This window comes from Megascapheus bottae, chromosome 5, assembly GCF_031878675.1.
Source record: "Megascapheus bottae isolate mThoBot1 chromosome 5, mThoBot2.hap1, whole genome shotgun sequence".
Lineage (NCBI taxonomy): Eukaryota > Metazoa > Chordata > Mammalia > Rodentia > Geomyidae > Megascapheus > Megascapheus bottae.
The window spans coordinates 11319498-11341629 of NC_143513.1; the positions used below are offsets into that span (position 1 = coordinate 11319498).

At 49.5% G+C, this 22132-nt stretch overlaps 1 protein-coding gene across 2 annotated transcripts in view; it reads right to left on the reverse strand.

Moving 5' to 3' along the window:
* Positions 1-22132, reverse strand: part of Mindy4 (MINDY lysine 48 deubiquitinase 4) — an 80636-nt gene that overhangs the window by 13719 nt on the left and 44785 nt on the right. For both annotated transcript variants that reach the window (XR_016535496.1, XM_090332690.1), the window contains exons 8-13: positions 20538-20654; positions 19065-19153; positions 12565-12666; positions 10860-10923; positions 9903-9968; positions 5527-5594 (exon numbers count right to left, since the gene is read on the reverse strand). Coding sequence is in view for 1 of the 2 variants with exons in the window: in XM_090332690.1 (XP_090188816.1) it covers positions 5527-5594; positions 9903-9968; positions 10860-10923; positions 12565-12666; positions 19065-19153; positions 20538-20654 (506 nt within the window). In the remaining variant the exon portion in view is untranslated. The remainder of the gene's footprint in view (positions 1-5526; positions 5595-9902; positions 9969-10859; positions 10924-12564; positions 12667-19064; positions 19154-20537; positions 20655-22132) is intronic.

The window sequence follows — 22132 nt, forward strand, 5'->3', positions numbered from 1 at the left end:
CACTCACTGCTACCCCTTCTCATGTTTTTGTCTCCATCTCCTTCCCCCCACCCCTCCCAATCATCTTGTTTTTCCCTTTCCCTTTCCTGTTTCAAATAAACAAATAAACGTATACACAATATAGGGTATGGCTTTTGCCCAATACCAACGGGTATCATTCCCTCAGGTCCTGAGAGAAAGCCAGGCTCAGTGAAGGGGCTCATTTGCTAAGGGGCCTCAGTTCCCAGGTGAATGATACTAGTTCCGTGTCTGCCCCAACTGAGACTCATCCTTGGAATGAGTCTTCAAGTGGCACAAGGTGAAATGCCCCTTTTCTGGAGGCTCATAGCTCAAAGAAAAAGGTTTTAGGGCTGAGTGGCACAGGGGACTAATTGGCAGGCCCATGTCATCTAGGAGAGCTAGGCATGAGAAGAGCAAGAAGCCCTTCCTGGGTCTCAAAACCTTGTGCTGGCTCTCCCCCTGCTTAGAAGTCTACCACTGGGATGCAGCTCCCCTTAGCTGAGCTCCCTTCACGCTGACCACCACAGTTGGCTAGCCAGCAGACAGTGAGGAGCTGCAGGCTATGGCCAGTGGAGTGGCAACCTCCAGATTTCCAATCCACCAGGAACTATGACCTGGACTTTACAGATGCAACAGTAGATCTTGCACTGGGATGGGTGAGGCCAGGGAGCCTGGTTTCCAGGCCTGGCTGGAGCAGGGCCACATACATACATCATGGACACTGGGGCAAGGTTCACCTCCTATATCCATAGCCTACTGGGCAATGACCAGGCCAGAGGTTACAAGGGTTCAGCAGTAGTTTACGATCCTTTTGGTGGATGATAAAGGAAGCTAGTCCCAATTAGTGCTTTAAATCTAAGGTCCACTGTAGGGTCACAGACCTAAAACACACATCCTGACCTGTATTCTTCCCAGGCAGCTTTAGAAACATGAGCTCTGTAATGCATGGAGGGAAAATGCTTTCTTGTGGTTTTGATAGACAAGGCCAAATGGGGAATGTTTAGTAGCCCATCATGAGATGGGCTACAGTACCATCCCAGCCTGCCGAGAACCACAGAGGCTTGGGTCCTCTGGCAGGCGCTGTAGGGCTGGGCCACCAGAGACAGCCCTGGTGGGCCTGGGAGGGAGCCAGCGGAGGTGACTCATGGCTGAGCGCAGTGCTCGACTGGCGCTAGCTGAGGCAGAAGAATTGATGGAAACGTTCTCCGGGGCATATACAAGCATCTTCTGATGAGAAGAAAATAACCTCAAAGGAGCCCTAGGGGGACCGATAAGCATCGCTGGCCAAGAGCCATCTGAAGCTTTCAGAAGCCATCCGATCTTCACGAGTTCACAGCCTCGTGTTCGCCCAGTGGGCCCGGGAGCCTGCGTCAGCTGGGAGCAGAGGGACAGGCAGAAAGGACAATGGGGGGAAATGGTAATTGCATACTTAGGTGCAAACACGATGGGAAATTCTAAAGTGTGCTTGGATCTTAAAAAGAAGGAACATCTGTATTTCACATCAAGGCAATTGGGAGACGCCAAGGAGCGGCATATAACTTAAGAGATTTACAACTTTGGCAAATCAAGATGCCCAGACCTCCCTAGGGAGCTCTTGAGGGACTGAGTGCAAGGAGTCCTTCGGCAGAGCAGCACAGCCTCTACTCTGCCTCACCATTAGTCGGCCCTCAGCTCCAGACCAAGTCCAGGCTGCTATGCAGTTGCTGTGTGGTCTCTATTCCACAATAAAAGGGTCTTAGGATGAGAGGTACACCAGGCTGAAGCATGCCCTCCCCAAATTCACATATAGAAGTCTTAACACTCGGGGCTTCACAATGTCCTTTAACAGGGTATTTGAATGAAAGTGAGGGTGGGCCCTAATCCAGTCTGGCTGGTGTAATATTTTGACTCACTAGAATAGGGGAGGGTGAGCAAAGGAAGACAACATGAGACTCTCTAGACAGTGTCGTCCAATGCAGGCCCAAGACAGACAGAGAACCTGGAAGGAGCCAACCTTGCCAGCACTTGGATCTTGGACTTCTAGCCTCTAGAGCTGTGAAAAGGCTCTGTGTACCAATATTGTAGGCTAAATCCTCTTTTAGAAGAAAGCTCAGGGGCAGAGCTTCCATTATGCAGACAGTGGTGACTTTGCCCATCTTTCCCTGCCCCTGTAGCCCTTCAGGGAACCCCTGGGCTCCAGATATATAACTTCCTGAGAACAGAGGCTGAGGCCACAGGGGGCTCCTGAGCTAGAAGTCCCTGTGTCTCTCTTGGCCTGAGTCTTCATTTACAAAATGAGAGGTTGAAGGAGAGGAAACTGAGGGGCCCTCCTGAGATAGGAACGAGACTGCTTGGCAAACTCTGATCTTTAAAACATCAAGCCTCACATAGGCAAGAGAGCCCAAGAGGACCCAATCAGCCACCTCATGCACTGACCACAGGGACGCCAGCTCTGCCTGTGTCCAGTCTAAGCTTGCATCTGACCCATGCCCTCTATTCTAATGTACCCCTATAACAGGTGGGCACTGATGATTGTTTGGGACACTCAATGGTGGACAGGGAAGCTGTGATACAGCTGAGAACCTGGGCTCTTAAGTCAGGGAGTGCTAAGCTCAAACCCAAGTTCTGTCACTTATGGACTGCTCCACTGACAAAATGGATACATCGGTGCCCCCATCTATTATAGGTAACTGTGAGAACAGAGTGGGACAAACTATACAAAGTGTCTAGCATTCAGTGAATGTCATTTCCTTTTACCAATGATAACAATAATAAAAACAAGAAAATAAGGATGGAGAGGCCACAATTCCTGCAATTTCAACCACTTCTGTCACAGCAAAAGCTTGGGATAAATCATGACCTCCATGATTTAAGAAATGGAGATGTGAGTTCCTGAAAAGGACTTGGGCAGAGTGGGTACTAAAGGAAGGCTGGGAGGGAGGTACACCCTGCCACTTGTGCTGTGACCTGATGTGGGCAGCCACAGGGACGAGACCCTGCTGTATACTGCAGTGTTCCCTGTCTCCAGGCAGGAGAAAGAGGGCAGGCAGGGAGCCAGAGATGCAGAGGGAGCTTGTCAGGGTGGAGAAGAGGGAACTAGCTTCAAAGCCAGGCTACCTCCCACCTATACCTTCATCCCTGACCAGACTCCAGGTGGCTAAGCACTAAGCCCTGTAGTAGTCTGCTCCATGTTGTTCTTGTCCAAACCCTTCTGCCCTTCCCTCAAGGCCCTGCTAAACATCCCCTCTTCCACGAAGGTACCCCCTCCTCCCCTGAAGGTTTGCACCAATCCATCCTCATGCACCTGTCTCCACCCTCCAGACAGCAGACTTTCAGAAATAGATGTCACATCTGTCTGGTTCTGGTGGTGCCAGACCCAAGCTCTAGACTCTACAAGTACAGAGCAAATATCCCTACACACATTATTAAGGATAGTAGGAGTGAAAAAATCCTGCAGAGTAACTTCAGAAGCTGGATCCCAGAAGGCATGAAGAGGCAGAGGGAAGCAGTCCACTTATACCTGAGGCTAGTCTAGCATGGAACCTTCCAGAAGAGTAAGTACTTCCCTTCTCCCCAGGCCTGTCCTCTTCGTGGACAGTACAGAGTCCTCAGGTAAGTGAGTAGTGATGTACATGCAAGGGGTTCAAGGGTACACATCTGTATGTATATACATATGCCTCTGTGTCTGCCTATGTGCCCATTTCTGTAAGTTATGTACATGTGTGCCTGTATGCCCACATCTGTGCATACATATGTGCACATATGTGTCTGCCTATGTGCCCACATTGGTATGTATATACACATATGCCTTTATGGGTCTGCCTGTATGCTCACATCTATATGTGTATATGTATGCCTTTGTCTGTGTACCCACATCTGCATGGGTATATGTGTACCTCTGTGTCTGCCTGTGTGTCCATACCTATGTGCATGTGTGCCTCTGTTTCTGCCTGTGTGTCCATGTGTATACACGTGTGCCTCTGTGTTTACCTGTGTGTCTATGTCCATGGGTATATATGTGCCTTGTCTGCCTGTGTGCTCATGCCTGTATATACATGTGTATACATGTGTGGCTGTGTTCTCATATCTCTATGTGTACATATATGTGCCTGTATGTCCACATCTGTATATGTGCATGTATCTTGACTGTGTCTCTGTATCGTCTGTATCTATATGTGTGTACATGTGTGTTGGCAGAACTAAGACCCCAAGTTCATTAGCAGAAGCTGTGCAGGTCTATCTGCCTTCTGCATACCAACTGCCCACAGGTGCCAAAGCCTGAGAAGGAACTGGCCACTATCCAGCCTAGTTGTATAGAATGGGGAGGACGGAAGCTGAGGCCTGGCCAGAGACCATAATTTCCCTCCATGAGGCTGGAGGCCCCTACCAGCCCTCCATGCAGGGACTAATAAGCCAAGCCTGGAGAAGGCCTACAAAGGCCCACGCCAAGAACAAACCATATCCTAGTCCTGCCATGATGAAACACGATCACACAGCCTTTAGATAAGGTCAGGGTCAGCAAGTGGTAGGCAGGCACGCCGACACAGGAGCAGAGCATGTGGTCCCCTCCTGCCTGCAACAGAGGCCCAGGAGAACAGTACTGGCCACAGAAGAAGCAAGCATCTCCTCTAACAAGCTTCCCTGCCTACATACCTCAGAGTCATGCAAGATGTCCTCCTCTGAATCCAGCTGAGAGCTGCTTCTAAGCCCTCCCTGTCAGACCCTCAAGGTCAGATCAGGGGCCAGGAGTTTAGCCTAGTGGCAGAGTGCTTGCCTAGCACCACAAACATAGAAAAAAGCTGGCAGTGGTGCTGTGGCTCTAGTGGTAGAGCACTAGCCTTGAGAAAGCCCAAGGAGAGTGCTCAGGCCCTGAATTCAAGGCCCAGGACTAGTGAAAAAAAAAAAAAAAAGGTCAGATCACTCTCCCAGGCCTTCTGGCCCTTGGGTTCACCTCTGCTTGGAGCAGGACCATCATCAATGCTTCTCCTTGCAATACTGTCCACTTGTCTCTATGTCCCTGGTAACAGAGTGCCACTTGTCTCTATGTCCCTGGTAACAGAGTGCCAAGGTAACAAGAGCAATGGACTGCTCCCGTACAGCATGCTGCATGGAGCTCAACTCCTGATAACCTACAGGGACTGCCCAGGTGGGACCCAGCCAGCACCCCTCCCTGATGACCAAGCCCCTGGTACTCACGTACTTACCTTCTCAGACACTGATCCTTGGCATCAGTTGGAGCTTGCCATGGCTAACACATAGCGAGAACCCCTTTCCTATTCCTTAGGGTCGGGTCTCTTAATCACCCCTTGGTGCTCAGCCTCCACTGCCCATCCCCTACACATTTAGCAGCCCCAAGTGTGAGTGCTCAAGTCCCATGCAAACTCTGCGAGGGAGGCAAGGAGGTGACCTGGCAGGTGTGTACAACAACGTGTCGGCCCCACAGACACTAAGCTCACTATGTGATGGGCACCGGCCTGACTGGAGCAGCAGGGAAAACCCAGCCCCAGTGTCCCCACCCCACCCCACAGAGGATGGAGAGATACTCACAGCTTCGGGGACCTGGACAGGATGGCAGACAGGGTGAGCAAGATGCAGCCATACGGGCCTGCTTCAAACTGTGGGAGAGAGAGGATAAGGACACAGGCACACTTCTCCACCTGGCCCCTCGCAGTTACACCAGCCATAAAGCTGCTCCAGGCCTATGACTTCCAGCCTAACCCTGCTGGTGGTATGGACAGACAAGTCATGTGGATCTCGTCAGCCAGCCCCTCTAAAAGTCAGTGATAGCCCAGCCTCTATAAATGACCGTGCTTACCCCATGCTCAATGGGGACAGGGCACGAGTGACACACAGCCAACCATAAAGGCCACCCATGACCTCGAGACCCTGAAGCCCAGAAGAATAATGAAGGGCTCCATTAGGGGGCAAGAGTCTTGTGGCCACAGCCACATTCACTCCCCCAAGCCTGGGGTAAGCACTGTTCACTACCCTCTTGTAAGTTAGACACTGAGGCCCAGAGACAAGGTGACCTGTCTGAGGTTACTGCACAGGAGGCTGGGGCCACCCCAATGCCAGCTCCTCGTGTGGCATGGCATTGTTCTCAGAGCAGCAGGGAGAGAGGCAGAGAGGGGAGGGAGGTAAGCCATCAGAATGTGGCTTTGGGGATAAACTTTTATGCTTTTAAAACATCCAAGTTTTGATATTTTGCTCATCATTGATTTTTGTTTTGTTTTGTTTGTGTTTGTGGGGTTTTGTGTATATGTGTGCCAAGGCCTGAGTGCTATCCCTGAGGTTTGTTTTGGGGTTTTTGCTGAGTTTGCTTGAGGCTAGTACTCTACCACTTGAGCTGCAGTTACAATTCTGGCTTTTTTTTTTTTTTTTTTTTTTTTTTGGCTGATTACTTGGAGATAAAAGAGTCTTTCCTGTCAGGCTGGCTTTAACCTTTAATTCTCAGATCTCTGGCTCCTGAGAAGCTCAGATTATAGGCAGAGGAAGAAGGGAGGGAGGGAGGGTGATTCAGGCATGGCCCAATCCTGTCATTAGTACGATACTAGCCCTGCATTACCCAACTGTTCAGCAAGTCCAGAAGTCACAATCACATATGACAAACGATATTCCCTGGAAAGTCACTTCTTGTCACCTCTTACAATACCTGTCCTATAGCTGTATGTCAGTATGAAATATATTTAAAATACTGAAGTAGGGAAAAGGTCCTTTTCTCTTACAACAGTCAATCAAAATTATACAGATTATCATATTTCCATTTTTGCATTAGCTGCCAGGTAACTCAGAACCAAATATTTTATTCCAGTTTGGCAATTGTTGTAGCTCAAGCTTTTGACAAATTATCTTTCTTGAAATATAATCACTATTTCATCCAGTAATATGAGTCAGTTAATCAGTCATAAAATAACAAGACCTACCGAGTGAAAAATTCAATGCCAAGAAGATCTTCCCTAAGACTCTGGCTATGTAACAGCCAGACCCGAGGGTGGCAATGACACAGTAGGCCGAGGAGCCTGTATAAGTAGGGGCTGTGGGGCTGGTACTGTCACCCCAGTCCTTGGACCATCCCAATGGGAGTCAGCACTCTGGCCTGTCTGGCCTCCTTCCCACCAGAACACAACTGACTGGTACCAGTATTTCATCTTGCTTCTAAAAACATCTATTAATACTATCTCATCAAAATCAAGCTGCCAAGATGTGGGAGGCCACAGGGTAACAGGCTGGCTTAAGAGGCAAACCTGGCAAAAGGCGGAGCCAGAAACCACGGCTGGGGTCAGAACAATTTCTGGTGCCACTTGGAAAGAAGGGGCCTTTCTCTGTACACAGCACTATGGCCCTAGAGAGGCCTGGGCCCACTGTGGGGCTCCAATGGGAGGCAAGGTGGAGCACCCAAACTACCCTGTGGGGTCATCAGACATCTCTCTGGGGGTGGATGGTAATGAAATGCAAGCAAGGAGCCTATTTGTTTTGGGCAGAGACAGGCCTGGCAAGGGGAGTCCCTCCTAGGCCAACCCATAAAAATGGACTTGGTGAGCCCAGTGCTGAGACAGCTCAGCTGTGTCCAGCAAAAACATAAACTAAGCTGCAGGGAGCATGGCTATCCAGAGGGACGAGGGCCAGGGACTAGCTGGCCCAGTGCACCAAAGGCCTGGCCAGGGAGAAGCGTGCCCGGTGCAGCAGCCTCATGAAGGAGAGGCCTGCCTCTAGCACCTAACCTCTTAACTCCTTTCTGGGCCAGATACACAGGTAAAACCCTACCTGGAGGCCTGTGCTAAGGACTGGCAGTGACCAGTCTACAGAGCCAGGGCCTGCTTACTGAGTACTCATCCAGGGTCCCTTCTATCACATTAAGCTCATCTGTCACTTCTCTTCTGGCTGGATGGCTCCATGCACATCCCACCCTCCATCGAGGCTACTCAAATGCTGAGTGGTCAGGCTGGGGACAGTCCTGGGGATGCTGACACAGCCTTGTAACACTGGTTTAACAGGTTCCCAGCACCTCTGAGAGCTGTGATCACCTGCAGCATTTAGGTTCTTATGGGAGGTCTTGGCAGTAGGGTCAAATGACTTCATGTAGACCCCATATCTGGATCCCTGCTGCAAGGGAAGCCCTCTTCCTGCTAAGGAAATCTGGTGCTAGCAGACCAGCTATATTCCAAGCTGGGCCCAGACCTCTGAGGTGCTGAAGAGAGCCATCAGCAAAGTCTCCCAGCTCAGTCAGGTGTCCCTGTTGTCTCTCGCTCTCCCTCTCTCTCCTTTCCTCCCCCCCCCTCCCTCCCTCTCTCTCTCTCTCTCTCTCTCTCTCTCTCTCTCTCTCTCACACACACACACACACACACACACACACACACACACACACACACACACACACACACACACAGATCAGATCTCACAGCCAGAGAACTGAGTGGAGGCAGAAGGAGGCTGGAGATGGTCTACATAGTAGATATCAGGACTATGAGGCTTGTAGTTGGGGGGTCTTAGAAATCGGAATCTCCTGTCCATGGACTGCAGTCAAGGGTCTTGGAGATCAGGGTCTCCTGTCCCTGGACTGTAGTTAGGAGTATCTAAAACCAGGCAGAGGTCATTGTCCCTGTTCCTGGACTACAGTCAGGGATGTCAGAGGTCAGGGTCTCCTGTCCCTAGACTGTAGTTGGCCATTTCTGAGGTCACAATCTTCTGTCCCTGAACTGTAGTCAAGGGTATCTGAGGGGTATATGAGGGTCTCTAGTCCCTGATTATAACTTGGGGTCTCAGAGGTCAGGATCTTTTTCCCTAGACTATAGTTGGGGTTCTCAGAGGTCAGGGTCTCCTTTCCCTGGACAAAAGTCAGAGGTATCTGAGATTAGGTCTTCTGTCCCTGGACTGTAGTTGGGAGTCTCTTGTCCCTAGAATTTAGTTGAGGGGTCTCAGAGATCAGGGTCTCCTGTCATGGATTGTAGTCAGGGTATCTGAGATCAAGGTCTACTGTCCCTGGACTACAGTTAGGGGTCTTGGAGGTTGGGATTTCATTTTCCTGGACTGTAATTGGGGTGGTCTTGGAGAATGGAGTCTTCTGGCCTTGGCCTGTTCGCTCTCCACAGTGACTTGTTTTCACATATCTACAACCAGCCCTGGGACTGGGACCATCATAGCATCAACAGATGTGGACAGTAACAAGGACACTACACTAATGAGGTGCTCTGGCCCTTGGATGCTATCCCATAGCAGGCCCAGCTGTTACCACCCATGTCTGACAGATGAGGAGACTGAGGTACAGAGGGGCTCAGGATGCTACCCGAGGGTGTAGAGTTAGTCAGTGGTATAACCTGGATACAATACAGGACAACAGGCTCCACAGAAGATTCTACCCTGAGCTCATCTAGTGCCGGTATCTCAGCCAGTGGTGGCTATGTGTACTCCTTGGGTAAACTGAGCTCCTACAGGGTCCCTGCTTGGGCCAGCCTGCCTTCCCCAGGACACGGCAAGCTGTTGTGCCACACAGGATCCCATAGACAACCACGTGTCCTCTACCCTACCCAGGAACTTCTTTACCTGATATGGAGTTGAACCTGTTCTCAGACAGACAAGAAGCCCTGTGGCCTTGTCTTATGCTCTTTCCCTTCCCAGGCCCTGTTCTCTTCCTAGGTCTTGCTTCCTTCCCAAGTCTGACTCCCTTCCCAGGCCTCACTCCCCTTCTCAGGCCCTGTTCCCTTTCTAGGCAGGCTCTCATAGCCTCTACTTGGGGCTGCTCCTGGCAAGCCTGCTGCACAGGCTAGGTGCTGTAAACCTGTCCACATTTCTCTAGCCAACACAGCACCACTGTTTTTGGCCCAAGCATCAGGGCCCAGCCTGGTCCTAGAAGATCAGGTCACAAGTTCCTCTTCCACAAGGGAGTCAGAGGCTTAAGGACATCATGAAAATACAGTTGCTCATACCTGCTGAACGCTGTGTTGAAGAAAAGTCACCAGATCTTCATAGCAGGTCAAACTATAGAGCATAAGCTGAAAAAAGACACACAGGATAAACTGTTAGCCTTATCCAGAGTCCATCCCCAAGTCCCAGACTTAAAAATACAAAGCTCTCAAGTACTGTCACTGGGAAGACTGGCTTCCTATAGAGCTGGTACCACCACACCTAAGCAGCTGTGGCTCCAGGCCAGTTAGCCCCAAGCTGCCCTGACTTCCCCTCAAGTCCCAGGACTCCCACATCTTGAGACTAGGACCCAATGACCTTCCTGAGAAGGGGAAACAGAGCTAAAAGAGCCTGGGCTGGTCCTGAATCCAAGAGAAGCAGCAGTTGTAGGCCTCCCCGTGGCCGCCTCTAGCATGTCAGGTAAAGAAAATATCCACCAGAGTAAAGCCCTGCATGAGTGCCCACGGTTACCTATGTCCCAGTGAGGTCAAATGAAACCAACTAGTTGAAGTAAAAATTCTCAGTGAAGAAGTGCCAAGTTTTAAGATTTATTCACTGAGCTGATATTTACAAAACAGAAAGGTGAGCTTGTTCTCGCCTCACCTTGCTCCAACTTGGATCTAGCCTTGTGGCTGGAGCGCCTCACTCCCTGCCCTTCCCCACTGCTAACTTCATTCCTTCCCAGAGCCATCCACTCCACCATCCTAAAAGAACCCAAAAGAAGAGGGCAAGAAAGCCAGACCCAACCAATGTACTATGTGCAGGTGCAGGATGAGAGAGGTGCACCCAGGGGGCCACTGAGGCCATGGGGACACAGCTGGAATCTGTCCTCACAGCCACCACCCCTGTCCATCCCAATCCCTCATAGGTGTGTGAGCCTGGGCTGCACTGTATGGAGGCATCCCAGCCTCTGCTAGACAGGAAAGAAGACATTCCCCACACAAAGCCAAGGTTGAGAGATAATTTCCAGAAAGTCATACTGTTTCTAAGACTCCATCTGCTTTGTATTTCCCCATTGGACTGAACTGCTGTGCTCCTGAAGTCCTAAAAAGGAAAAGAAGGTATGTAAGTCGTGGTTAAGAGGGACACAGGCCTCCCACCTACAAGGCTCCCACCTGACAGGCCTCCAGCCTGGGAAGCCACTGTGACTGTGTCTGGCTGTGTCATTATGCAAGGACAAATGAGAAGGTGTCTCCTATGGACAGAACTGGCCAGACTTCTCCTTTTCCCTGCTTTGAACTCACCCAATAGCCTGGCCCAGAGACATTACCAGCTGGAAAAGAAAAAAAAATGAGTGGAAAAAGAGACAGAGCGTGAGCTTGAAGTAACAAGCCCACGCCTGACAGGAAAAAGTCTGCCTGGCACCCACGACAGGAATACAAGGGCGGTGGCGGCTGGCCCACTGCTGCCCCTGGGCAGGAAATTCTGCCCTGGCCTCTCTGATGCCTCTCCACTGGGACTGTCAAGCAACCACACTGAGTAACCAGCCCCATGCAGCACCAACTCAGCACAGGATTCCAGTACAAGCCACTATGCCAGCAGCAGCTGTGAGGCCAGGGATCTGTAAACTTCCCTTCTCTGTGCTTCTGTTTCTTAATCTCCACAAGGGGAGAGTGATATCACATCCCTCCTAAAGGTCAAGGTTCACAAGCTACCTGGGCCTGAGTACCAGAGACAGATGAACAGTAACAATAGGAATGACTATGCAGACAGGAGCCATGCAGTAACAACTGGGCAACTGTGTAGACAGGTCATAGCAACAACAGGAAAGACTGTGCAGACAGGTAGTAGGAACAACAGGAGAGAGGGACTGTGCAAACAAGTAAGCAGTTACAATAGGAGTGACTATGCAAACAGGTAGTAACAATAGAAGACTGTGAAGACAGGTAGCAGTAACAAGAAAGATTGTAGCAGTGACAGTGATAACGTACTGTCCTAGGAACTCCATATTTATTATTTATCATCTATCTATACTGATAAATATCTCAAACTAATAACATTATACATATTATATATCATTTACTTATACTGATTTACTTAGTTCTCATAATTACCCCAATAATATATTCATGTCTATCATTCCCTTCTAACAAGTAAACAGATGAGGCACACAGGTAGGTCATGGCAAAGTGCCCAAGGTTACAGAGTCAGTCAACAACAGCTCTGTGAGTCTGCCTCTGGGAGTCCCTTCTCTTAAGTGCTATGCTACATTCCCTAACCAAGTACCTGTTCTATGGATCCCAAGACACCTCCTATATGAAAACTTAGCTTCCCAGCTGGGACACAGTGATTATGTACTCTGAGGCCAGGCTGAAGGACAGAGAACTCATTCCTGTGGACTGCAGAGGGCAGGACAGGGTCAGGACAAGATCAGGGTCAGAGAGTCCAGGCCTGGGCTCCACATCTGACTCTTCCTCCAAGAAACAGGGGGCTCCAGGGTATCCCTCACCAGGGAATGGGAATGGTAGTACACACAGGGCCAGGTTTAGGGACTGTTTTGCAGGGCCTCAGGATTGGGGACATACACAGGGCAACCACTGTGGGGGTCACTGGCTTCCTCAGAGAGGAGCCCTGGGGGCTCCCCCAGCCCTTTACTCAAGGCAGAATGCTTGAATCCTCCCACTGAAGCTGGGGTATCCACACAGCTGTACCAGAACAGGCTGGGCAGCCCTTGAATCCACTCACAATGTGACCACGGCTCGCTGGTGGCCCCCAGCCCGCCACAGGATGTCTGCGATGGCCAGGGCAAGGCAGCGTGTCCTCTGGGCATCTGAAGGCTGTAGCAACCTGAAGAGAATTTTAAAAATGTGCTGTTCTCCTGGGAAAGAGCCCAGCCATGCAGCCCTGTGCTTCTAAGGGCTCCCCTCTCTCCTGATTCACAGAAGTCACTTGTAGCACAGGGGATCCAAGAGGAGCATGGCCTGGTGATGAAGACCCTCTGCAGACCTAGGCCAAGAAACAGACTTCAGAAGGACTGGGGTTAAAGAGACTGAAGGAGATGAAGGCTCAGAAAACAGCCCACTGGAATCAAGGGGCCTCAGTGGTTGGCAAGGCCAAAAGTATGATCAGAAAGGGCCGTGTGCTGACAGAGACCAGGAGAGACACTAGGCTTGCTATGGAGCAGCTGCCACCTCAGGCAGATGTGAAGTTCTTCCCTGTCCCAGCTTTGGCTATCCCCAGACACCGTGGCCCTAGAGACAAACAACAAGAGATAAGGCCATGGTGCCAAGTCTGACAGACCAGATTCTTAGACAAGAGGTTGGGATGAGGGGAGGACACCCCTCACAGGTAAGAAATTTGGAGAATGAGGCTATGGGATAGCTAGCCTCTGACTCACTAAGCTTGAGACCCTCAGATTCCCGGGAAAGGAGGGGTGAAATGGCAGGAGAGGGGTGGAGGGTGGACAGATTTCCCAGAGAAGGTAAGGAGGATCAGGGAATCCATAGGCCTCTGGGATGGTAGGGAGAAAGGGTCAGAAAAGACCAATAAAGAGCAATGGGCACAGCCCAGGAAAGAGGTTCAGGTAGGATGGACAGACAGTAACATCAAAGGGACCGAACCTCATGCAATAAAAAATGTGACAAAGAGGTTCCTGGTGTGTGGAGAATGAGGGAGAAAGAGCAACAGCCAAATACAGCCATTTCTTTCCATTTGGTATCTCCAGGCTCTTGGAGCTGAGCTTCATGCCTTGTCCTGGGCTCTAAAGTTCCTATAGAAGCCACTTCAATGGATGGCTTCCTAACCAGAAAAGGGCCTAGTGGGAACCCCACTGAGCAGCACATGCAAACAGACAATTCCCAGTTCTCAGCAACCAATATGCCTGAGCTTCACACTAAGGTACAGATGGCAGAGAATACCAAGATTTGTCTCTCAGCCCTGGGGCAGAGGAAAACCAAGAGACCAGGATAAAGCTACCATGTTAGGCAAAAACTGCCCAGTGCCAGGATGCAGGGCCAGGGACCTGCGACCTGGATGTCGTGAGCCTTCACTTTAAAATGAGGGTGACAGCAAACAGCAGCCCCTCATTCTTCCTATGCAAAAACTGCCCTGACATGCCATAGCTCATAACACTGGCACCTTACACAGATAGTATCTGCCAGGGGCCTGGTGCTTATGCTTGGCCCAGACATGACAATGTTCATAGCACGGGCACCTTATCATGAGTAGCACCTGCCAGGGGCTTAGTGCTTGTTCCCAATATTATTGTCTATGACAACCTCAGCTCCACCCTTCCCCACATGAGGGCTGAGCCACAGAGCCGGGGGTTGCTACTAGCCCTGTAGCTGCAGTGAGCCCAGCAGGGACAAAATCCAAAAGCTAACATTTGGGAGAATAACCCAGCAGCAAGCACCCATCACACAGGGACATAACCCAGCAGCAAGCATTCATTACACCGGAATATAACCCAGCAGTCAATACTCAGTACCAGGAACACAACCTAGCAGCAGGTACTCAGCACAGGAATATAACTCAGCATCAGCACTCAGCACATGGGAACATAACCTTGTAGCAGACAGTACCAGAAACATAGCCCAGCAGCAGCAGGTACTCAGTGCCCAGGAACAAAACCAAGCATCATGCAGTGTGTAGAAACATGTCCCAGCAGCCAGTACTCACCACACTCAGCATTCGGGGGAACAGTACAGCAGTAAGTTCTCAGTGTGCAGAGAGACAGCCTAACAATAAGCATTCTACACACAGGAACATAACCAAGCAGCAAACACTCAGGGCATAGGAAGGCAGCATACATTCAGTGCATAGGAATACAATGCAGCCACCATCTACTGCTGTTCTAGCCTTAGGAAACCCATGGTGCTCCTTGCAGGAAATGGTGACCTCAGCATCACCAAACAAGAGAGCCCAAGTTGTCAGAGCACTGGTCCAGATCACCACTACCTAAAAAAATAACACTGACAAAATACTGTTCTGGGTTTCAGGAGAGGCCGCACCAAGGACAAGCCTGAACAGCAGAGCTTGTTAGACAGAGAAGAGAGGCCTGAACCTTTATCTCTGGATTTAGGACCCGAAGCATGGACTCTGTTGCCTGCATCACTCTGGTGCCATTCCCTACTCTCCTTCGAGGGATGTTGCATCCTGTTGATTGCACATCCTGAGGCTCATACTCATCTTCCTGAGTCTGGTCCTCATCTCCAGGGCACTGGCTCACCATGTGGGTTCAGGACAGGTTGCCTCCCACCACATAGCACATCCAGTGTCCCAGGATCTTGATTTTGTTTCATGCTATGCTGAGGATCAAACCCAAGGCCTGTATACACTAGATATAGGTCTAGGCACTTGGTTTTGAGAGCCAATGTCCCTTTGACCTTGGACTTGCCTTGCTCGCACCATGCAAATACAAGCAAGACATCTTGCTCCTGGTGCAAGCCATTTTCAACTCTACAGACTCTGTCTATGATCCTCTAAACCTACTACGTCTACACAGTCAATCCCTATTCTGTCTACCTGTTTAGTACCTTCTCCAAACTTCCCTGCTGCCCTCCGGCCTTCTCCATCTGAGACATGGCATTTTAAGACATGGTTTTCCAGACAACACAGTGGGAATGGGAAAGTGCAGAATCTAGGCAGTCAAGAGCCCTAGAATTAACTCCTCGTTCACAGGCGTTCACAGTTCCAGCTCCTACCTGGCCTTCATTCCCTTGACAAAGTTTACCCTCAAACTCTAGTGTTTAGCCTGCTTGGAGTTGTTCAGCTGAATGTATGTGCCCAAGTGCTAGTCTTGCAGGGACAACACAGGAAGGAGTCACTTATGTCTGCCTGTATCACCTGGACTCGATCTTTACTCAGAGGCAACCTTCATGCAATCTCAGCAATGCAGACACATGACTACCATACTCCCACTGGGAATCTGGCAGCTGGCCAGGCTCTTTCACCAGAAGTGTCTTCAAGAGTCCAGTTCCTCTCAGAAGTGCAGGGTGAAGGCATTTGTCTAGAGAGTTGGATGGGGAAATTATTCATCCTATACTTGCCCAAATATTTAAAAACAGAGATATTTCTACCCCAAGAGCCTCAACACTGCCTGGCATCAACTTGGACATGCCCAAGAGTCTATAAAAGTTCTGTGAAAGCTTGTAGATATGAAGAGGCTATGATCCTCTCCATTCTGTTTGCTTGCTGACCAGATGGAGTCACTGGAAGGAGGAGCAGGAAGATGGGGCCTGGGGCTTTGTGGCCTGGGGCTTCATGGCCTGGGCTCTAAGCCTTGTTTGACCCCAAAATCCAGAGGGATGGAGGCTAAGTGCCCCTACTCCTCATGGTCTTGATCTCCAGCATTTTAGAAGGGAGGTGGGCTCTGAGGGTGGCACCTCTGAATCTCCAATTCACATTGGCTCTTCAAGCACCCTCCCACCTTGGCCTAGGCTCTCTTGGGAGTGAGTCAAATGTCTCTAGCTCTAGTGGAAAAACACCAGTCCTGCTGCCTGATTTTGTGTAGCAGGCTGAGTGGCCTGATGGGCTGAGATTTAATGAGGCCAGTCACTAAGAAAAAACACCAACACTGCCAAATAGTATTTATTTCTGCATAGTTTCCCCCAAGGGTGCCATCCCCCTCCACAATCCTCTCACAACCATACCCCTCACCAATCTGCAGAACCAAGCAGGAGACAAAGGACAGGGCTCCAGAGCTCACCAGTCTCAGGTGCATACCATTTGTACCTTCTCTGTCTGGCAGAGCATCCTGATATTTCCAGAAACAATAAAGAGGCCTGCCTGCCTACCCTCCTTTCTCTAAAGCTGGACTATTTCTGATATGCTGGAATTTTAGTCAAAAGGGAAGATAAAGCCTCAAGATAGCCTGGCATACACGGCCTGGGCAGGAACACCGTGACCCATCAACCACTGTAAAATAAAGGTAGTAACTGTGGTCAATGGAAACTGACACTGAGGTCTGTGCCTACTGGCCCAGTATCAGCAAATGACATCACTCAACAAAGTGAGAGGCTTAGTATCTGTGCTTCACAAACAGAGCCTAGAAGAAGTCCACAATCAGCTGTTCCAAACTCAGCTCTCAGCCCTCCTGCCTACTCTGGCCCCCACTGCTGGCTCCCATATGCTGTGCCATGAGAGTACCACCCACCAATCTCAGCTCTACCATGGTTCTGGTCTAACTCTGAACTAGCACCTCTCCATCTCTGAGCCTCAGCTTCACCCTCTATCCCACAGCAGATGAGTTCAATGGTCCTGCTCACTGGCACAAGCCTTTGCTTTTTAGGGGCACTGTACCCTCTTCCTAGATACAATATTATCCTCTCAGGCCCTTGCTGTGTGGTTGAACATCATGTGAGAGGCCTTGGGACAGCAAGGGTGTGAAGTAGGAGGGCTAGAGCAGCACTCAGAGCACAAGGCCCCCAGTGGAGGGAAGACCATCTCCACATCTGTTGTCCATCCAAGCCCTGTCCCCCATTCTTGTGTCTGTCCAGGCCTCAGAAGAGCACTTGATCCAATAAAGCCAGGCAATGGCCCACCAAGCCAGTTCCTTCCTACCATACAACCAACCCAACCATACACCACATCACACACACACACACACACACACACACACACACACACACTCCATAACCACACAACACAAATATAACCCACCTCCAACCCTATATGCAATTCCCACAATACAACTACATCCTCTACATATACTTCCCCCATACAACACAACTCCACACAATTCCACACAATATATCCTAATACAACAAAACCCCATACACAACAAAATTCGTTCCATATACATCAACCTCCACAATACAACTCCACACACTACTCCTTTACGTAACACAATCTCTTCATAAAACACAACTTCTTTACACTCCCTCCACACAATCCAACATACATATAATACATACATGTAATACAACTCATAAAGACAACATAACACACCCTCATACAACACAACCCCAATAGAGCATTCCCTACATGCAATAACTCAAACATGGCACAACCCACTTACTATGCAACCCCATAAAACAATTCCCCACAACACAAAAAAATCCTCACAACTCAATATCCACATAGCCCCCACACAAAACAATCTCTACACAACAAAACTTTTATAAAATCACCCCACACAGAAAAGAAAGTGGGGGGGGAATGGTAATGGGTACCAAGACATGTGAAAAGATAACAATGTATGTGAATTAATGCACCTTCTATCTGGCAAATATCATGTAACCCTTTTATTAATTACAATAAAAAAAAGAAAAAATCACCCCACCCCACACAATAATTCACACATGCAACTGACCCCCACACAATACAATCCCCACATACAGTAACCTCCACAGTAAAAAAAATCCCACAAACAATAAAATCCCAAGATACAACTCTCACATATCATATAACCCAGCAATATTCTATCATCTTCACTTACTGGCCATGGCCAGCTCTTCTGGGGTCCTGCTAATGCTTTTCCTTGGCCTGGGTGATGGTTTATTAGTGATTTTTTCAGCTAAAAAAAGTACAAGTGCCAGATTTGTGTAGGTCTGAAGACAATATGAGCCAGGCTATCACTGAGCCCTTGAGCAACAAGGCAAGCAGGCTGCTCTCTTGGGAGGCCCCACCAGTGTCCCTAACCCCTTTTGTCTTGGTACCAACTATAATGTGCAGATAAGTGTTTCTATAGTCCCTAAACCTCACTGAGTGCCCCTGGGGAGGAAAGAATGGCCTGAGTTCCCCCACAATCCTGTGCCCGTGCAGAGGAGTTCCAGGAATGTAGGCTGAATGCATGTGAATACGCACAGGTACCCAGATGCAAACACTTACGAAGTATGAGATGGAAAATACATGGTTTCAGGAGGAAGCTATGTGTTATTGGACCAGCTGGAATGTATGGTTCTCACTGCTAGCAGAGGAGAGATAACAGGAAGACAGGAGGCTCTGGAGATTGTCAGAGAGCAACAGGTAGACATGGGTGTGGAAGGGACAGTCAGCCTGGTGCTTTCTGAAGCAGCAGCAGAGGCTTCCATGGTGGTGGTGTGCAGAAACTGTGTTCAAGCTGGAGCAGCACTTACTAGCTCTCCTAGCCCCAGACACACACCTGCCTCATCTTCCATCTAACAGGCCTGCACCATGACCCTTTCCTTTTTTGACCTCAGGAGACAGGAAGTAAAAGGAATGTATACACTTCCTTGCTTGTTTGTTCTGGACACTCTGGACAACCCTTGGAAAGGAAGACTTACCGAGGACGAGTGGCTCCACTCTCTCCTTCAAACAGGAGTTTTTGTAGCACACAGCTTTGGACAGCAGCCAGCACCCCACAGGGGCCACCCTACAGAGGACAACACATGTCACCAGGAATGCACACAGTCTGCTTCACCTCCAGGCCCAGAATACAGGACTGAGCTTCACTGCTCTTCTCCCTTGCCCAAAAGGTTCTCTGTGGACCATGGGACTCTGTCCCACACTAACCCTGAACCCTAAAGAGGTATCAAGGTCAGTTTGCAATTCTTTGTGGAAGCAGAGTGAAGCCGGAGGTATCAAGTTTCCCATCACCCGAGGGAAATATTTCAGAGTATACAGCCTAAGGGTGGTAATTATCTGACTCTGAAAGCCTCCTCCTCTAGAAAGAGCTCTCCCACTCTCTTATAGCTTCTGATAATGTGTGTACAGGCATGGGGATTTTTCTGGAGCTAGAGAATGCCTTCCCTCTTGATCTGGCCCAGCTTGTGGGCCACATCAGGACTCTACCAGATGCTTGTGTCCCCTCCTACCCAGTAACAGGAAGGAGGACTAAAGGGTTCCTCTCTGTAGGTCTCATGGGACTTAGCACAGGGCTGGCCCCAGGACCAGGGAAAGCCAGAGGGGCTCAAGAGGTAGTGTACGAGAAGGGGCACTGGACGCCCCAGGGGCAGTGGTTAGTTAGTCACAAGGAGAAGCTACTCTGGGTTCCCCAGGGGGCAGTGGTCAGTGAACAAGGAGTGGCTGCACTGGGTTCCCAGGACAGATTAGCGATCCTCAGCCCACCCTTGGGCCACAAGGCAGAGGAGGCCCGGAGCTTGAGAACTGAATCTGATAGTGTTGCCCTGCTCTGTCAGCTGCCCCTTTATCCACACCTGGCAGGCCTCAAGGCCATCAGTGAGCCTATTTTAAGAAGCAGGAGGCTGCAAACATAGCCACCACCTCCAGCTTCTGCTTTATACCCTCGATACTTCAAACTCTCCTTGCAACCTCTCAACTTCCAAAAGTTGCCCTCACTCACGCCACATTTGACTAGAGCCTGTTCCAGCCACACCAGTGAAATCCCAGGCTATTTACCAGATGCTTCAATGTCACATGGACACTCAAGAGCCACCTTCATCCCATCACCAAGAGCCCACCATCCTGCAGGGGGATTTGAATACACCATCTCCATTCCTCCCTCCCCTCGACACACACATGACAATCCTGATAACACCATCTTCACCCCTTACTCTACATGAAGACCTAATACACCATCTCCACCCCTCACCCCACCATCCACACACGAAGACTCTAATACACCATCTCCACCCCGACCCCACATGAAGAGCCTGAGCAGAATGACAACTCAGAAGACATGGGACAGCCCTAGACAGCTCCATGGATGCTTGATGTGTTTATAACAAAGGAACCTGCCCCAGTGTGATGCACAACAGCCTGGAGCAAGTCCTCCAGAGGCTCCAAGAGACACTTGCCTTGTTCTGCACAATGCCGTATTTTAGTGAGGCAGTGTCATTAAAGGAAAAACTTTGAAGCTTCCACTCTTCATTGAAACAGCAAAAAGCAGAGCCAAACAGAAGGGTCTTCACTTCCTGCAGAAAGAAAGAGTCTTACTGTTTTCTCATGGGCACAACCTGCTGGAGTTGTTTTAAGTTCTAACAAGACCATGCCCTTTCTGGCAGGGTATCTTTTCTCTATTTTGCAAGGCCATTCTTTTCATATTTGAGAGCACAGAAATCTGACCTTGAGGGTCTGAAACTCCTGCAGACAAGACCAGCCTGAACTGAGATGGGCCAACATCTTTGAAAGCTCTTAAAAATAATCCTGATGCTTGGGCCATAGGCCAGGCCAATAAATCCAAATTCCTGAGGGCGAGACCTGGGTATCAGAGACCCGGGTTGTTGTTTTTGTATTGTTTTATTCTGTTGTTTTTCTGCAATGCTCCTTAGCACTGCACATGTCAAACTAAGGGCCCTGTACATGCTAGGCAATGGCTCAGTCACTAAGTAGAATTCCTAGCACCACTATCAGTAGTGGTTCACTTTATAGTCAGGCTTAAGAATCAGTACTCTGAGCCAGGCATGGTATCTCACGTCTATAGTCCAGCTACTCAGGAAGCTGAGATCTGAGGATTGCAGTTCAAAGCTTGCCCAGGCACTAAGTCCATGAAACTCTTATCTCCAATTAACCACCAGAAAACTGGAAGTGGCACTGTGGCTCAAAGAGTAGGGTGGTAGCCTTGAGTTGAAGAGCTAAGGGACAACGCCCAGACCCAGAGTTCAAGTCCCATGACTAACCTAAAAAAAAAAAAGACAAGAAAAGAAAACCACCAGTACTCTGGTATGAGATGGCATCCTAACCTCAACCTATTTGTGTAAATAAAATTTTATTAGCATATAACAATGTCCATTTGTTTACATTTTGTTTATGGGTGCTTTTTACATCCCAGCAGAGGTGAATAGTTGCAATAGACACCATAAAGCAAAGTTCAAAGTATGTGTTCTAGCTCTTCACAGAGAAAAATCCCTTCTCCAAAATAACCTATGAGTGACCCATGAACTCAAAATGAACACTCAAAGTGACCCCATGAACCCTGCCTGAACACTACTACTGGGAGAGAGAGTCTCCCACAACAGTGTCTCCTTTCTTCCTAGATTTCTAGGTGATGTTGAGCTGACTGTTCACCGCCCACCCCCCAAAGCCTCATGAATGCCAACCTCCCCATAGGGCCTCAGACCAGCAGGCAGCTCTCCATCAGCACATTCATGGTAGGCTGCATGCCTGGCCCTGGTTATACACAGAAGCTCCAAGTGAGCCTCAGGACCACCAGGTGGACTTGACAGCTTCCACCCTGGACCTGTTTATCTTGAGCCTTTTAAACAGACCAGGCCTACTCTTCTATTTTACACTCGAATAGATTCTTCTCTTTCTTTTCCTTTAATATGAAGAAATGTCTGTAACAGAAGCATCCGTCCCATGTCATTAAAAAGTAGGCTTTCCAGGGGCCGGGAGGTTAGCCTAGTGGTAGAGTGCTTGCCAATCAGGCATGAAAATCTGGGTTCAATTCCTC